We start from the raw sequence: 17,775 nt of genomic DNA, 5'->3' as shown, positions 1-17,775 counted from the left end.
CAAATGGAAAGCAGTGATTGATGCAAAGCACCTTGTTAATGCTTTAGTACTAAAAAAAAAAACATTTCCAAGCTACATTACTGAATAAAATTTTCTCAAATTTTTTATCTTAAAACTGTAGTATACAATTCAATTTAAACAATCTGACAATTTTTATATACTGTTTCAAATAATATTTGTATCTTTATTTAAAAGCCACTGGTATTAACTTGTGCTTCTGAAACCAAACAAATGCAATGAAAAAAAAATGTTTAAGTTTTAATGTTAACAATGACAAATTACAAAATCTCACCTAAAATCATCTCCTTGCAGATGTCTATTCTTCCAACTCCAAAAGCAATGTCAGCATTACCATCATATCGTTCTATGTGGAACTCCCAGTAATGAATGCCCCTCGAGAAGCCAACACTACCCAAGGCTACACGATGTTCGTAAGAGTCACAGCTCACTGTGAAACCATTCTCTGACAGTGTGTGATCAGCATGATTTGTTTCTAATATAAACCATGCGACTGTCGGAAAAAGGACAAATTTTGCAATTAGCAATCCAAGTGCAATAGAGTATACACAGTTCAGATATTTTCAGAGAATTCATATTCCTCAGCAGAAACAAATCAGTACTACACATGAAATCTTTAATTATAGTACATGTTAATGTGTTTCCACAAAAGAATGTAAGGCATTACCTTCTGCTGTTTGTAAACAAAGAGGTTCACAAAATGCAGAGCTTCCACTATTGTTGAAGGCTTTAACTCTTGCTCTGTAAATGGAGTTGAAATGAAGACCATCGATGGTACACACAGTCTCCTCTCCAGTGTACACTTCCTGTCAGATAAAAAATTGGGTTTAATTACAATGAAAGAAAAGATATGCAGTGAGATCATAAATTTAACGTACACCCTTGAATTTACCTTTAGTCACACAAAACTTAATTGTCTGCAAAGATCTTGCCAAAAGTCACTGGATTCAGATACAGCACTGTATTCACTGTTGGAACTAGTAGAATAGAATACTCCCAAAAAATTCCTCCACCCTCACGTTGTATTAGACCAAAAATAAAGTTTTGCATCTGCTGGGTGTATCAGCATACTGTGCACAGATTATATATGACCTTACATCACACATACAAAGCTAGCAGCCATAGGGTCACACTTTTCCCCTAACTTCACTGTTAAACAAGACTCCACTAAAAGGTTGTCTATGCCATGGAGAATGTGAATGGAGCAATCAAAATTTATGGTGGACTGTTCCATCTGGATGTGCATGAATTCCACAAAACTCTTGTAAAAATATTGAAGAGTTCATTTGGACTAATAGTATCAACTGTAGCATTTTTTCCTTATGGAAAATATTAGGCATACAGCTATATAAGAAACTCACTGGTTAATGTGGGAAGGCTTTGTAATTTTTCTCGTCCTGATTTGATCCTATCAAAATTCCATTACAAGTACCTTTGTACCTTTTGAGGTTCGAAAGTTGCTGAGCAGCTAACCATGAATCCTGTGACTGAGCCATACCAATCCTTTCCAAAAGACAGTCATAAACAGAATCATTGATATCTGGATTGTGGTAAACAGCAAATATGTAAAGATGTAGAACTTATTGAAAATTTTAAACAAAGAACTTCATGGCAACTATACTCCAGATTTCCTGACAATAAATAGGTCATCCAGACTTAGTGATTACAGCCATACCTTGCGCATGTGGGATGTTACGACAATAAACAAAATCAGGACCACCAAACCCAGGATTAAAAATTCAACCTTTGACTTGTTACTACTTACAAGAGTCTCAGATAAAAAACATCAAATCGTAGTTATGGGCACAACTCTGGAGGTCTCAAGAAAATTTGACCTTAAGCCCTGAATATTTGAGTAAAGTACTTTGTGATTTTTCTTACTGTAATGAGTAGCAGGCCCAGGGTTCAGCTCAATGTCTCCCAAAAGAATTAAAATTAACATAAAATCAGTATCAAAACTATTAAATAGACTCATAATAACATTAACATTGTAAAAATCAACAGAACAATAAAACAATACCATCAACAACAACAGTATTTACATTATTTACAAAAATTGTGCAGAGAGTATAAATAAACATCACCATACATCATTGAAAAAAATGCTAGAAGCAACTGGTCGATGAAGTGGGACTGGCACACCTTGCAAGACAAAAGAAATCTGCCAGGTTTGCCACAACAACAGGGGGAGGTCAGTCAGGATTTAGAAATAAAGCAATTAGAAGGAAAAGATCATGTAAAGACAAAGGCACTTTCTGACAATCCACCAAGCAACTTTTGCTTTCTCATCAACCTGTCCTACACACTTTTTGAAAAAACAGGAAAGTGAACGAAAAAGGGGATAAATGTCCGATTGTGCCCTCAGGCAATGGAAACTCAAACCCAAGACCACGGAAGACCACAGTACAATGGCTATGGCACAGCCAAAGGTTGGAGAACAAGGTCTGAGGGTTGCCTACCAAGGGTAAAGAGCCCCTTCTACCCGCTGGTTTGATTTTGGAGTGCCTTCTCCTAAAAGAGTCGCCTGCCAAGGCTAGAGTCTCTTCTACCCTCCCTTGCGTAGGCAGGGACGTCACACCCTGATTTTAAGTGTTGTATACAGTTATTATTGTGTTACCCTTTAGGTATGAATGTCTTAATTACAGGACACAATAAACCTTTGATCAACTTGAGACCTTAAGCCTAGGAACTACTGTACTTGAATATGGGTTCTACTAAAGTGCAAACTAGAGTGTTACTATACTAACAAACTGGTGTCATTGCAGAAGGATGGTCCTACTAAAATGAAAATGGATTATGACAAAAATGGAGTTATGGAAGAACAAACTGGGATTTTTGGATATGAAATGGACCCATTTTCATATATTTTTATATAAAATTGACTCCCAAATACCAAAAAATCAAATTAACAAAATTATGCATAATTCAGAACTTCCACATTTATTCTGAACACACAAAATGCAGGAAACAGTGTTATGCTTTTAGGGCTAAAAATGGTGGCACTAACAGATGTGTTAAGCATAAAACTTTCACCATGTTGCAACACATTAAACTCCACGAATTACACAACATTAGTATTTGACATTAAGAAAATAACATGGCAAGTGACAAGGTTAATTTTACAGATACACCCTAACCTAACTCATACTACAGCACTGCAGTCCTCCTAACCCAGAATCCTTAACGTTGCCTAAAATATACACCAATAGCATTTACAGATAACAAAATGATGGTAGGCAGTAGGTGGCTTGCAACAAAGTTGAGGGTACAACATCGGAATATTTGAGGTTATTACCAGACAGCAGTTATTTGGTTGGAAAGGAGAGGGTTATTATTTCTTTAAACCATCACAATCTATTTCACACCATGTTTTCCCTTTCCATATTTTTGTAGAGGAGACTGGATTAGGCTAGATGGCATAATGAACCTGTCATTGTTATCATCAACACCGATATTATGCTAGATGGTATAATGAACCTGTCATTGCCATCATCAACACTGATAAAGTCAATTTTACAACGCTGAAATGTATTAAAACCTGCCTGTTAGGTTTATGGATGTCAAAGAAATCTTTTAGTGTTAACAGTAGAAATGTCCTTGCAAAACCATTAAGTGAAGAGTTCTAATACACAGGTAAAGCAGGTTTGTGAGGGATACAAACACAATACTGATAACTTTCCAATGTAAGGACACAAAAACATCCTCCCAGAAGTGCTAAATGATTAGCAATAACTGAAAAGTACATTATGAGTGGAGTGCTATAGCACAAGGACAGATAGAATGCTGCTCTTCCAGTTAGGGTAGCTTAGGTTACAGTTATGGACTACCAATGTTGCATGTTTTGTTGAGTTAAAAGGAGGTTCTAGGCAAATGCACCCTGCTACAGATAAGAGTAGGTCCTGAACATTGTTAGATTAGGTCTGTATGATTGCAGTACCACTGCCTCACATCTAGGGTTTGGGTTTGGGATGGCCTAGTCAGGTCCATAAATATATATATACTTTTTACGTTTCTCCTGTGCATCGAGTATATTTTATAACAGCTGTAAGCAATGGCCTATTTATTTTATTTGTTTTTCCAGGTCCTGCAACCCTATTCAAGTTTAATTTCATCCTCCTACATTATGTCCTTTATAAGAAACTTATTCCATTTTCCACTAAATTTCCAATATTTTTACAGCAAATACCTAATCACAGGTATTCACTTGCTGCCTATATCTAAATATTACCAAAGATACCCATCATTATGCCCAGCAATACCATTAAATATTACCAAAGACACCCATCATTATGCCTTTGCTGCCACAAGTTTACGATAGTGGTGAACTCCACATTTCACTTGACAAAATTAAAACATACCATCTTACCTAATTTTGGGACTTCACGAAATGCTTTATTCCTTGACGGATAGGTTCTTCCAATATAAATATGAACACCTGCGTTAATTTTGCGAAGATCTTGACTACAAGAGGCACTGATAAACCGCAGCGGGTTGACATTAGCCAAGACCAAAACAAAGTAAGATTTTAAGTGATGACAATTTTGGACACCAGCTGTGTCGAGTGTCAACTCCACACACAGTTGGAGTGGGAAGACCCAACAAACCATTTTATTTACTCTCAACGTCGGTCTTTGGTACAGCAGGAAACAATTATTACAGTATTATAAATTCAATGATTCCGTTCACAGAAATCTATGATATCACATGTACAAAAATACTGGATATAACAAATTCATCTAAATGGTATTACCAATGTCATTGTCTTTAAGTAATTTGGTGAATTATAACACTTACAAGGAATAAGATCATTTAGTGATTCTGCAGCATCTGTCAACACAAAGAAGTCTACAACCTTATACCACTTACTCCTTTATTCTGATTATATATATATATATATATATATATATATATATATATATATATATATATATATATATATATATATATATATATATTATATATTCATCCATGATTTATCCATGACTTAAAATACGAATGTGTCTTTGACAACTATCATTTCTTCTTATCCTGCAGCTGCTACTCTTACTACTACTAATACAACAATAACTACTACTGCACTGCTATAATCGAAATATTATTTTTCGACAAAGACTCACCCTGAAAGGACCGTTGCTGCCGTCGTCAATCTCCAGCGTGTATCCAGTGACACAGGAAGTGTGATGAGGAGCCCAAGCAATCGTAACACTGTTGTTCTCTGCACTGCACTCCTCGGGGATCATTCCAGGCGTTCCAGGTGCTGTGAGAGAAATATTAGTCACATCACACGGGAAAGTCATATGTGTGTCTAATGGCAAAAAAAAACTCGAGCGTTTTACGTATATGTGTTCGTAATTGTGCCTGTAAACTTTTGACATGTGCTGTGCGCAGAAGTATGTGTAAACACCTGCAAAGTTACACCCTAATAGTACTAGTGCACATTTATGTACCCATATTTCTTGAATTAACGAACACCCGTATACATGACCCAAAAACTTCAGCGCACAAAGTTACGGTGAAATTATTTAATTCCCGTCTCGCTAGCAACTATGTTTATAGACGCATATCGCTAATTATTATTTCAACATTTATTGTTTCGTGTTAATTCTTTTAATGTTGACAGCATCGTACGAATTATTTATTCGACTTTCCAGTCTTTCCATAACGACACATAATCTGCTTAAATTTCCCCTACTTTCTGTGAAAGACAGAATTAAGATTAAATAAATGTTTGGTCAGTCAGTTAACTGTTAGATGGCTCTCATCCCAGCAGATTATTCAATAAGCCTAACTACTCAGAAATATTGATTATTATCTTTCACTTTCTGCCTTCCATTCTTCTTGCATCTATATACTAAAATCTACGATTTATTTGATTACTATGAGTATTAAAGTAATTCAGCGAATTAAATTGCGTCATGCAGCAATGAACCAAAAATTCCATATTACCCTTTACAGCTTAGTTATTTAGGCCTATGTACTGGAAAACTGCAGTATCCGCAAAATTTTTCGAAATTGAGATATGCCACCTATTGGGCTCGTGAAACACTAAACACACAAGTTACTGCAGTTTCAGAATGATTCTTCTATGCTTTATTTAGGGGGTCCCATTTGCAATATCTGCAAAACCAGTCGTAAGGCAAGGGGAAAAGGCAGTATCTACCATTCTTCTCGGTTTTGTATTTTGCAGATACCGCAGTCTTCCATTTCTGGGCGGTATTGTTTAACATCCCACTCCCTTAAAAGAAATCTCTCCACTGACAACGAACCTCCTAATGCATGCTATACGACCACACTCTCACTATTTATATTCATATGTGAATGCAGTATAACACCATAAGACGTGAATTCACAGAGATTATATCTGTGTATGTTACGAGTTACTGTGTGTGTGTGTGAGTGTATGTAAGTTCATATAAATATGCGATGTTAAGTTGGTACAATAAAATTAGACAATACGAGCCTAAAATAAGTTTCGTGTTTTAAAATACGCTGTACAAATAATTCAGTGGATTAAAATTGTCAAACCAGTGATTACATTTAAGCATGTTTGTATCGCATGGTTAAAATAATTTGAAAAATGAAAAAACATACCCGCACAAGTAAAGTACACAATATATATCAATATTGTGCGAGCGAAAATTACATGATAACATACGAATGCATACTTTTTTCTTTTAATTTCATTGTAAATAGTAAGACTGTATACTTACTGTAATATATGCGTTGTATTTATGGGCATATGAAATGTAATTCATTGTACTTATGGGCATAATATAAAATATAATCATTCTTAAAAGGACAAAATAAATAGGAATATCTTCTACGATTTCTTGTCGCCATGCATTAAAACTCTGAAGATAAAATGAAGGTAATAAATGGTTCAGTACAAATAAAAACGTACAAACAGAACGCTTAAATAATCACAATAAAACCAACTTCATTTACAAAATAATAGCAATAAGAGAAGTAAGTTTCATACACAGCATGTAATCATTTAATATTTACAAAAGGGTATCAAGCATATTACAGGCCTGGAAGGGTTCATGCACTTGCATATTTACAAGGGGGTACAATTGCAAGCATTCCTGAATTAACAGGAATAGCATTCGCCATGCTTCTCGCAATCCTAGACACCCAGACGTCTTATTTATCCACCAATAAATATTACGTAAGCTAATCTTAAAAGGAATTATTTGTTAACATTATATCTGTATTTTACACTTTCTGGAATGTAAGGATAAATTGATGCAAGAATTAACTCTTAAGCTGATAGTATAGCTTGTGGAAGTATTTAAAGAGATATTCGAATGAATGTTAGCTTTGGTTCGTATAGTTACTATTGTTTTCAAAAGTTACTATTAATGTCTTATATATCAATATAAATTATCATGCATAATTTATTATATTAATATATTTAAATTACTGTTCATGGATATTTAAGAAAGGATAGAGTATGGATTGTCCTCCTATTCCAGTTAATGCCTCGTGACACTAGCGGATCGGGGTGGGGGGCACGTGGCCCCCTCCCATGAAAAATAATTAAAGTATAATAATATTGAAGATTTAGATAATAACATAAATAAGAAATATAAATTGGAAAAAATAAAAATCAATCATAAAAATAATAAAATTGAGAGAAAGTAATATAAAAATATATATATATATATATATAATAATATATATATATATATATATATATATATATATATATATATATATATATATATATATATAGTATATATATATATATATATATATATATATATATATATATATATATATATATATATATATATATATATATATATATATATATATCTGGATCCACTAGAGCCTCGTGATATGACAAAACAGTGCTTTCTACGGAATAAATAAATAAAATAAATAAACAGAATGTCATTTTGTCTTACACAAACTCCTACTTAGAACAGTCACGCGAAAAACGTACAAGATATACCCAGAGAAAGCAGGAAGAAGAAGAAGAACACCGAACAGAAAAACGTGGGAACAAAATTTAACGTTACAAGAACAGAACGTGTACAGTTCACAGTGGCTACGATTACACATACAACATACGCACAAACAACTACTTAGGCATTCCGTGTAACGGGAACAACTGAGGGGGAGGAAATAAGATAAGAAACGAAAAAAAAAAAAACACGAGCCCACGTCTACGTTCCTCCATGCTGAAAAATAAACCGAATGCAGAGTCCTATAGGAAACGATCTTATAAAATAGAACGAAGGTCATCTTTTAGAGTTCCCACCTGAGCCATCATCATCTGTCTGTTGGAGTGTTACAAGAGGCCCTGGGACAGCGTGGAAGAAGAATAAGAGTTCTAGTCCATTTTTTATATAGTTTCTTCTCTCTTATTTTGTTATTTGAGTGATTAGAAGGGACCAATTTACTGTACATGACAAACGTGCACATCAGTCTACGTGTAACGATTTTTTTTTTTTTACACGGTATTAATTCACTTTATGGCTGCTCTCAAGTTACTCCTACTGGTTTTAAGTTAATCGTCATCACTAGCCATACCAAAAGTTATTGTTACCGTTATTATGCATTCAAGAAAGCAGTAGTGGAGAGGCGAAATGGACAAATTACTTACGTTTTAACTGGATAAACGTGAGCTGCTGAATGGCGGTCAGAAGCGTCTTGTCATCCAAGGTCAGGTTGAAGACGGGGGGCACCCTCGGCTCGGGTATCATGGTACGTTCCCAGTCCTCCGAGACGGTGCATACCCTCCCCTCTAGAATGGCCTGTGCCTGGAGGAGGGAAAATCAAAGGGGAAATTAATTGACCTACTTGCGTAGTCAAAGTGACAATTAAATGAAACGCCTTCCAAGAGAGGTTAGGGTCAGTTGTTACTCTACGCGAAGCCTAAAGACCTTTCTACAGGCAAAACCAGCTTCTCTGAAAGTTGGCCTGCCTTGCTCTCTGCGCTTTCGCTTATCTGTCCTGAATAAGGTTCGTTTCCATGAAATCCTTCACCAGACGCCATTTTCACCACATTCCTTATACGTAACTTTATTTACAGAAGCATACAGGCATCTCTGCCCGAATTTCAATTTTAAAATACTCCATTCGAAAAGTACATTTCAATGCTTTTCAAAGGTGTTGGGAAATGACAGAGGCTAGCAAGGGTCTTCTTACGCTAAGGCTGAATCTTGCTTGTAAAATTCACCAATGGCAGCAAGTAACATTACAAGGTACCACGTCAATAGAGAGGGTTCTACACCAATAAAGAGGGTTCTTACCTCCATGAAGGAAGCAGGGTCAGACTCTTTAAGGGCCTCGATGCAGAAATGGATGGTGGCTGTGGTGCCCTGCAAGGTGTGTGTGTAGTCCTGTACCTGTTCTCTCAGCGCATGAACCTGAGGGAAGACAGAACTGAATTGAACTGAACTGAAGAGAGAATTTAGGCCAAAGGCCAAGCACTGGGACCTATGAGGTCATTCAGCGCTGAAACGGAAACTGACAGTATAAGGTTTGAAAGGTGTAACAGGAGGAAAACCTCAAAGCAGTTGCACTATGAATCAATTGTTAGGGAAGGGTGGATAGCAAGGTAGAAGAAAGGGAATATGAGAGGAGGTACAGTAAAAGAAATGAAAGGGGTTGTAGCCAGGGGTCGAAGGCACGCTGCAAAGAACCTTACGTAATGCCTACAGTGCACCGCATGAGGTGCACTGACGGCACTACCCAACTACGGGGTGAGGGAAGATACAGCACTCATCTTCGTCATTCCTGATTACTTATGGTAATGGAGATTTGTTTCTCATGCAATGCGTTCTATTGAACCTTAAGTACAGAGTTTTTCAATGCATTTAAGAGGCCATTCACTATAAACTCTATTCAAAACTAAGTAAGTTCGTGACACTAAGTGCTTTTCGATTTTCAAATAATAGAAAGTTTTGCAATTCATCTAGCATACAGTTTGGGATTGTCAATAAACATCTATTCACTTCAACGTCTTCGCGTCGAGTTTATCATTTCGAAATCATTCTGATAAAATAGGCATTTAATGAAATGCCCTTATGCACCGTCTTCTAGAATTTGATGATAAGAAACGGGAGTGAAAGCATGAGATTTGTGCTATTTTTTACAGAGAGAGAGAGAGAGAGAGAGAGAGAGAGAGAGAGAGAGAGAGAGAGAGAGAGAGAGAGAGAGAGAGAGAGATAATGACCTGCGCAAATACAGCTAAATCTCGTTTAATGTAAATCAAGTCAAAAAGATAAAGGGCACTGAAATAAGATTACCTTGGCATCGCGCTGTCTCCTGACCCAGTTGATGAGGTCAGAACGTCTCGTTTGCAAAGCCTCCACCAGGGCATCCACTTGGGCAGCGATGACCCCTTCCACCTCACGGCAGTTTCCCTGTGAAGATGAAAAATCACAAATGCTAAGAAAGAATCATATAACTTTTTCATTATTACTATTAATTTACTAAAGAACCATACCCCAACCCCCACCCTATTAATAACCCATTAATTACATCATTAAAAAAACACGTTATACTTTCCCATTATCATGTATAAGAGAATCATATATGGCCTTTCTATTAATCACTTACAAATCATCGTATGATTATGATTCCAATTCATCCTAATAAGAAGAATCATCAAATCAACTTTCTTTTAGCCATTTAAGCAAGAATCATCTAAACAGACTTCTCCTACTCATCTTTCAAAGAATAATTGAATTAGCCCCTGCTAATTATGTATGAAAATAATTTATTTTGGCTTGCCAGTACTCAAATACCATTATCATATAATGCCCCATTACCTATTTGTAGGATGTTTTCTTCGACATGTGCAAAAATGTGCATATGAAAACAAACTAATCACGCCGGTTTGTTTATCCAAATCGATATTATCAATGCTACCAAATTATTACCAACTGATCAGTTTTGAGTACCAAAAGAAAGTATGAATAACTTTTATATACAGTATATATATATATATATATATATATATATAATATATATATATATATATATATATATATATATATATATATATATATGAGAGAGAGAGAGAGAGAGAGAGAGAGAGAGAGAGAGAGAGAGAGAGAGAGAGAGAGAGAATGTATATATATATATATATATATATATATATATATATATATATATATATATATATATATATATATATATATATATGTATAACTGAATCACGAAAATACGGAACGTGATGAATATATGAATAAAGACAAAAGCCACAAAGGAAAGAGGAACACTGGAGTGCTGCGAGGCCTTTCGACTGTCGTCCTTTACTTGGCAGACTGAAGAAATACACTCCAGTGTTTTCTTTCCTTAGTGGATTTTGTCTCTATATATATATATATATATATATATATATATATATATATATAGAGAGAGAGAGAGAGAGAGAGAGAGAGAGAGAGAGAGAGAGAGAGAGAGAGAGAGAAATCAGACTCACATGGACTTCATCTGACAGGGTCTTGAGCGTGTGGATGAATTCGGTAGCAGCCCGGGCCTTCTCTGACAGCTGCTGCAGAGCTTGTGACAACTCCGTCTGCAATGCAATGAAGCAATCAGTCAATGAGAGTGCAATTAAGTAACACAGTTAATTAACATAATTAAGTTACATCTTTCCCGTTTAAATTAAGGCTACTTTGCATCTGATACCGGTTGTCATACGTTGTCATCAGCGTGATGTAATTTCACCTATCAACATTTCCCTTTCCGAAAATGGGACACACCTGGATATACTTAGTCATGGTGAATAGTAATGATGAAATAATGATGATATCAATAGTTTTGCAGGTATTTCTCACATAATAATGATCACCTATAAATAATAAATTCTTTATAAGATGTCTAATGGCTAGAAACTAATACGGATTTCAAGTTTTTGTATAACTTCTAACCTACCTCTATTCTTCTCCTCCTCCTCCCTGCCCCTCTTGCCTCCTCCTCCTCCTCCTCCTCCTCCTCCTCCTAGTCAGCAAAAGTAAAATCAACGAGAAAAACAACACAAAAAACTACTATAGATTTTAAGTTTTCTAGTATTACTTCTCACCTGCCTCCCTCCTCCATTTCCTTTACCTCCTCTTCCTCAACCTCTTCCTCCTCCTCCTCCTCCTCCTCATCCTCCTCCCAATCAGCAAAACTAAAACCAGCGAAGGAAAACAAAACAAGAAACTATTATAGATTTCAAGTTTTCTAGTGTTACTTCTCACCTGCCTCCCACCTCCATTTCCTCTAACCTCCTCCTCCTCCTCCTCCTCCGGTTAAACGTCATTACGTCAAGAACAACACACACACAAACATAACGACACCAACCAACCGCGTCAACAAGGAAGGCAACTTTGAGACACGATCGACGAAAACAACTTTGTGCAGTTTTCCGAGGATGACTTCTCCTCCTCAAAGCAGGACACAAGGACACGAGATTGTTTTCCCCCTCTTTCCAGCAGACTGCAAACAATCGACAGGTCGAAATGCGAGAGATGAAGAGTGAAAGGGTAATGAGAGGAAAATAAGAGGATGGGGAGACGAATAAGGAAAGGGGTGAGTAGGGAAATGTGATGAGCATGAAAAGAGGAGAGGAAATGAGAGAGAAAGGAAGTGAGGGAAATATGATGGGAATGCAAATGTCAAGAGAGGAAATGAGAGAGGAAGATGGTGGAGATAAAAAAAAAATATATGAGGAGAGAAAAGTAACAGAAAAATGGGAAATATGATAGGCATGCAAATGTCAGAAGAAATTAGAGAGAAAGATGGTGGACAAAAAAAAAAAAAAGGATATGTATGGAGAGGAAGAAATAAAGAAAAATAACGTAAAAATAGGAAATATGATGAGCATGAAAATGTCAGGAAAGGAAATGAGAGAGAAAGATAAAAAAAAAGGGATATATGAGGAGAGGAAGAAATAAAATAAAAATACACGACAATAAATCAGGGAAGGAAAAAAGATATAAATAGTTAAAGAGAAATAACAGGATCAAAACTAAATGAGAAAGAGAAAGACTTGGAAAATAGACGTGAAGAAACGACAGGCATGAGAGGAAGAGACAAACACGAAAAAGATAAAAGCGGAAAATAGCATGGACGTGAAGGAAGGACAAAATAAGAAAAATAGAGGGGGGGAGGAGAAAATGAGAGTGGAAATAAAGCGACAGAGGAAAAACAGAGAAGAAACGAAAATGGAAGAAAACAGACGAAACAAGGTAAAGGGAAATGCATGAAAGCACAGGTGCGTGAAAAAGGATAAAAAAAAAAAAAAAAAAAAGAGAATGGAAGAATAAGTGCAAAACAAGAGGAATCAGCCTAGCATATAATGACTGGGGTGAATATAATTTTTGACGTATGGATGGGAAGAAGATGGAAAACTAAACTGGAAAATAAAATAATGAAGGTTTATATGCTATATTTAAGAAGCACTAGAGGCCTATTTCAAGAGGCCCCAGTATTATATATATATATATATATATATATATATATATATATATATATATATATATATATATATATAAGATAGCACAGGTGAAAAATAAGAAACGGGGGTGTGGGTCTGACCGGTTTCGACTTTATTTCCAAGCCATTGACGAAATAAAGTCGAAACCGGTCAGACCTACACCTGTTTCTTATTTTTCACCTGTGGTAATGTGATAAATGAATCACGTACAAAAGTGATAATAATTATATATATATATATATATATATATATATATATATATATATAATATATATATATATATATATATATATATATATAACAATTTCTTTCCGACCACATCATCTGCCGATGATCAAACAGACTCGTGCTCTCATCATCTCATCATTAGCGAATGACAAAAGCGGCGACTTTTTCCACATCATTGCAGCAGGGAACATCAAAGACTCCACCCAAAAGGATGTGAGGAGTTAAAGGGCACAGGTGGCTGAGGGGAGAGGGGAAGGGGAGGGGGGGAAGGGGAAAGAAGTTAATGAGGTTACCCTAAAATAATCTCTCTGTCTCCCTCAATATTTATCACAATGAACATTTTCTATTGGGCATGATAGACAGACACCTCTCTCTCTCTCTCTCTCTCTCTCTCTCTCTCTCTCTCTCTCTTGTTAGCTTGAGTGGTTCCAAACCTAGCTCATCACTGAACGGCCCTTGTTCGATCCTCAAATCGGAAGGGGACGGATCAATATGGGCGTTTCCAAAAAAATCCTGAATATGCGTATATATACACAAATATGTATACACACACATATATATGAATTTCTGACGCAAATCAGGATCGAACCCAGGTCTTTCAATTGAAAGACCAGACCGCTGCCAACCAGGCCACACAAGTCATATATATTCATTTCTGTTCCACCGTGATTGTGTGTTGATTATTTCTATCATACTCACTCAGAAAGGATATATATGTGTATGTATGTATGTATGTATGTATATATATATATATATATATATATATATATATATATATATATATACATATACATATATATATATATATATATATATATACACCTTCAACAATAGTAACCTCCACCTCTCAATATCCTCTTCAGTGGTCTCCTTAATAACAATAGTAATCTTCAGTCAGTTTACAGAAAGGCAGCTTTTATAGAAACTGTCGAATCTTACTTCATTCAGTTAGGTGAGTGTTTTTATTTTCTGTTACACATATCCTTGTGATATGATTTTGAGTCCGGTGACCTCCTGTTTATATATAATCATTTACCCTTGATCTTACTACTTATTAAAAAATTTTGTCTGTAAAAAAAATTAGTATAATACAAGGAAAAATAGATATAAACATTTTATCTAATGGGTCTTCTTCCTCTAATAATAATAATAATAATAATAATAATAATAATAATAATAATAATAATAATAATAATAATAATAATAGTAATAATAACAATAATAATAATAATATTAAAACCAATTTACTTTGCAGACATACAGTACGAAATGTAATATTCTTGTAACAATGTATTAAATGTTATCAATTACAAGCTATATCCGGCAGAGTATTTACAAGGAAAATGTATCCCTTCCTCTCACGGTATCCTACAAAAAAAAAAAAAAAAACAGAGTGAACACAAGGGTGTGTAAATTGACTCAGATCCACGAAAATTAACTCGCAGGAACAGCAAACAGGTGCACGGTTGTAAACGACAAAGTGATTACACAGTTTTGCCAAATTATGAGCTTTGGCAAATATGCGCGCATAACATTTGCTAGAGACTGTAGTACTTCCCAGCTCAAAGGAAGTGGCAGAAGAAGAATGAGAAGACAGGGGGGGCCCCAGTAGGCGAAGGGATGATCTTGATAAAAAAAAATACTTAAAATGGAGGTTTTTTATTCATTTCTAGTCGTTTGAGGAATAATTTTACTGAGCTGAACTGAATATAGAATTTAGGCCAAAGGCTAAGCACTGGGACTATGAGGTCATTCAGAGCTGAAACCGAAATTGACAGTAAAAGGTTTGAAAGGTGTAACTGGAGGCAAACCTCGCAGTTGCACTAAGAAAACAATTGTTAGGAGAGGGTGGAAAGTAAGAAGGAAGAAAGAGAATATGAAAGGAGGTACAGTAGAAGGAATGAAAGGGGTTGCAGCTAGGGGCCGATGGCACGCTGCAAAGAACCTTAAGTAATGCCTACAGTGCACCGCGTGAGGTGCACTGACGGCACTAACCGCCTTCGGGAAAATAATTTTATTGGGTAATAGGCCAGAACCGTCCTGAAATCTTAAGATTCCTGTGTGTTCCAGTTTCAACACAGTCGAGCAAAAATGGTGAGAGGTTCTTCACTTATAAATTTCGACAATGCCTGACTAAAGTCCCATGTTGTTCATTCCTTGATGTTGGCTGGAATCTAAATGATTTAATCAAGCTAAGAACATAAAGAAAAAATGAAGGGAGGAGAACAATAATGTGAATACCAGAAAGATCTAACCCAAAAATAAAGTGGCTGTAAAACGCCCCTTGGAAGACTTCCGGTTATAGAAATTTGGGAAAAAGAAAGAAAGAAAAAAAAATAGCACGAAGTACCCGAACCTATCGACAAAATGTCTGTGAATACAAAGCTACTTTTAAACATAATAATACTAAACAGAATCGAACATCCTTTAAGATTTTTCCGATCAAATCAGTTCTAGTACGATTCCGAGTAAGGAGATAATTCTGGCTCGATCTGGCGTACGTATCAGATCCAACCCCAAGGGGAGATCTCGGATTACAACTTTTAATGACCAGTTCATAAAAGAGACTCAAGTCCATGGCCGAGGAAGGGGGAGGGGGGGGGCGGTTGCAGGAGGTACACCCCAATCATGCCAAGTCGGAACCGGTTGGTCAACAGGTAACTGACAAGATCTCTCTCTCTCTCTCTCTCTCCACACACACAATTCCTACTAACTAACAATATCATTATACAACTTTGGCAAATATCATACCTGTCATTCTCTGAAAAGGTAATATGAAGGATTACTTTCCTAAAAGCATTAGCAAAATTGGATTTCCCTTATCAAGAATTCTGCCCCCTTTTTTTTTTTTTTTTGTAAGTTCATCTGTCAGAGATTCGGTTACATGAGGTGGAGAATTACACGAATGTGGAATAATCGTGAGATAAATATCAATAACTAGACTTCCAAGATAAGTCCTTAGGACAAGAGTTATTTTACATGGAAGTGATGACTGGGGCCAATATTCATAAAACCAATTCAGCGTTTGATCAGCATAAAAACTCAGCGCATATTAATACAATAAAAGATTCAGTATATTTCTGTATAATACTCCGAGTCATGCCATATACCCGACTCAACGTTCAGTAGAATTCAATACTGCAACACTCACCCAACCACAATTAAACTAAAAGCGATGACGAATATCTATCTATTGGGGCCTATATATTCCAAAATGTACCTAAGCATGACCGCTTTTGGTGGAGAACCGCTTATATAGATGACTATATAGATGGCTGCATTCAGGGTACACGAGGTCGCCTTAATATGTCACACAGAACTAAGCGATTTCCACCCTCACGCCGCCGACTTTCCAGACTCAAAGCAATTTCCAGACCTGGCCGCCTGGAACGACGGAGGGCCGTTCCGCGCCTTCATCCATTAGCCTTTGGGCGGCGCAAGTTCACCGCAATCCTTCTCTATCTGTTATTGTTAAAGCCAATATTATTTGCATATAAGTCTATTACTACTATTATTTTTAGTATTATTTTCCTATTATCTGTTCTTTGCTCTTCCTTCCCCTCCATCTTTCTCATTGTATTTCGCCCTTCCTTTTATCTATCTACCCGTTACCTGACTCTAGCAATGATCCTCCCCTCTCCTTCCACTTATTCTTGCGCGCGCTCTTTTTATCCCGTTCCTCATCATTCCTCATCTTTCTCTTTCCTCCTTCACGACTAAAATAAAAAAAAAAGGGGAAGAAAAACGAGAACTACTAAAATACGAAAAGCGAGAGATCGTTCTACCATCATCCCTTTGCAAGTGGGCTGGCGTCCATCGTCCTTTGTATAAACTCCCGTCGATGCGGCGAAGCGATCGCCCCGCCGGTACAATGGACATCGCAGAATTCGGCCGTTTCATTGCATGGCTAGGGAATGGCAGTGTGAACGGCTATGAGGAGATAACCTGACTGCTAAGTGTGTGTGTGTGTGTGTGTGTGTGTGTGTGTGTGTTTGTATATGCTCTTGACTGCAGAGAGCAGAGGATTTCACTGAGTTTCTTTCACTGCAATTCTATGGTATTCTTTTCTCTCTCTCTCTCTAGAGAGA

General features: G+C 36.3%; 1 protein-coding gene across 3 annotated transcripts in view; it reads right to left on the bottom strand.

The window, feature by feature from the left end:
* Trim9 (E3 ubiquitin-protein ligase Trim9) overlaps window positions 1-17,775 on the bottom strand; it is a 328,168-nt gene that overhangs the window by 7,360 nt on the left and 303,033 nt on the right. For 2 of the 3 annotated variants that reach the window (XM_067124899.1, XM_067124901.1), the window contains 8 exons: window positions 11,459-11,554; window positions 10,278-10,394; window positions 9,279-9,395; window positions 8,630-8,786; window positions 8,285-8,326; window positions 5,136-5,275; window positions 686-824; window positions 293-511 (listed from right to left, as the gene is read on the bottom strand). In XM_067124899.1, coding sequence (XP_066981000.1) covers window positions 293-511; window positions 686-824; window positions 5,136-5,275; window positions 8,285-8,326; window positions 8,630-8,786; window positions 9,279-9,395; window positions 10,278-10,394; window positions 11,459-11,554 — 1,027 coding nt within the window. The remainder of the gene's footprint in view (window positions 1-292; window positions 512-685; window positions 825-5,135; window positions 5,276-8,284; window positions 8,327-8,629; window positions 8,787-9,278; window positions 9,396-10,277; window positions 10,395-11,458; window positions 11,555-17,775) is intronic. The other variant, XM_067124900.1, reaches the window with a different exon arrangement.

Source organism: Macrobrachium rosenbergii, chromosome 22, assembly GCF_040412425.1.
Source record: "Macrobrachium rosenbergii isolate ZJJX-2024 chromosome 22, ASM4041242v1, whole genome shotgun sequence".
Classification (NCBI taxonomy): domain Eukaryota; kingdom Metazoa; phylum Arthropoda; class Malacostraca; order Decapoda; family Palaemonidae; genus Macrobrachium; species Macrobrachium rosenbergii.
The sequence above is the reverse complement of the archived record's forward strand: the minus strand, read 5'-3'. Positions and strand labels throughout refer to the sequence as shown.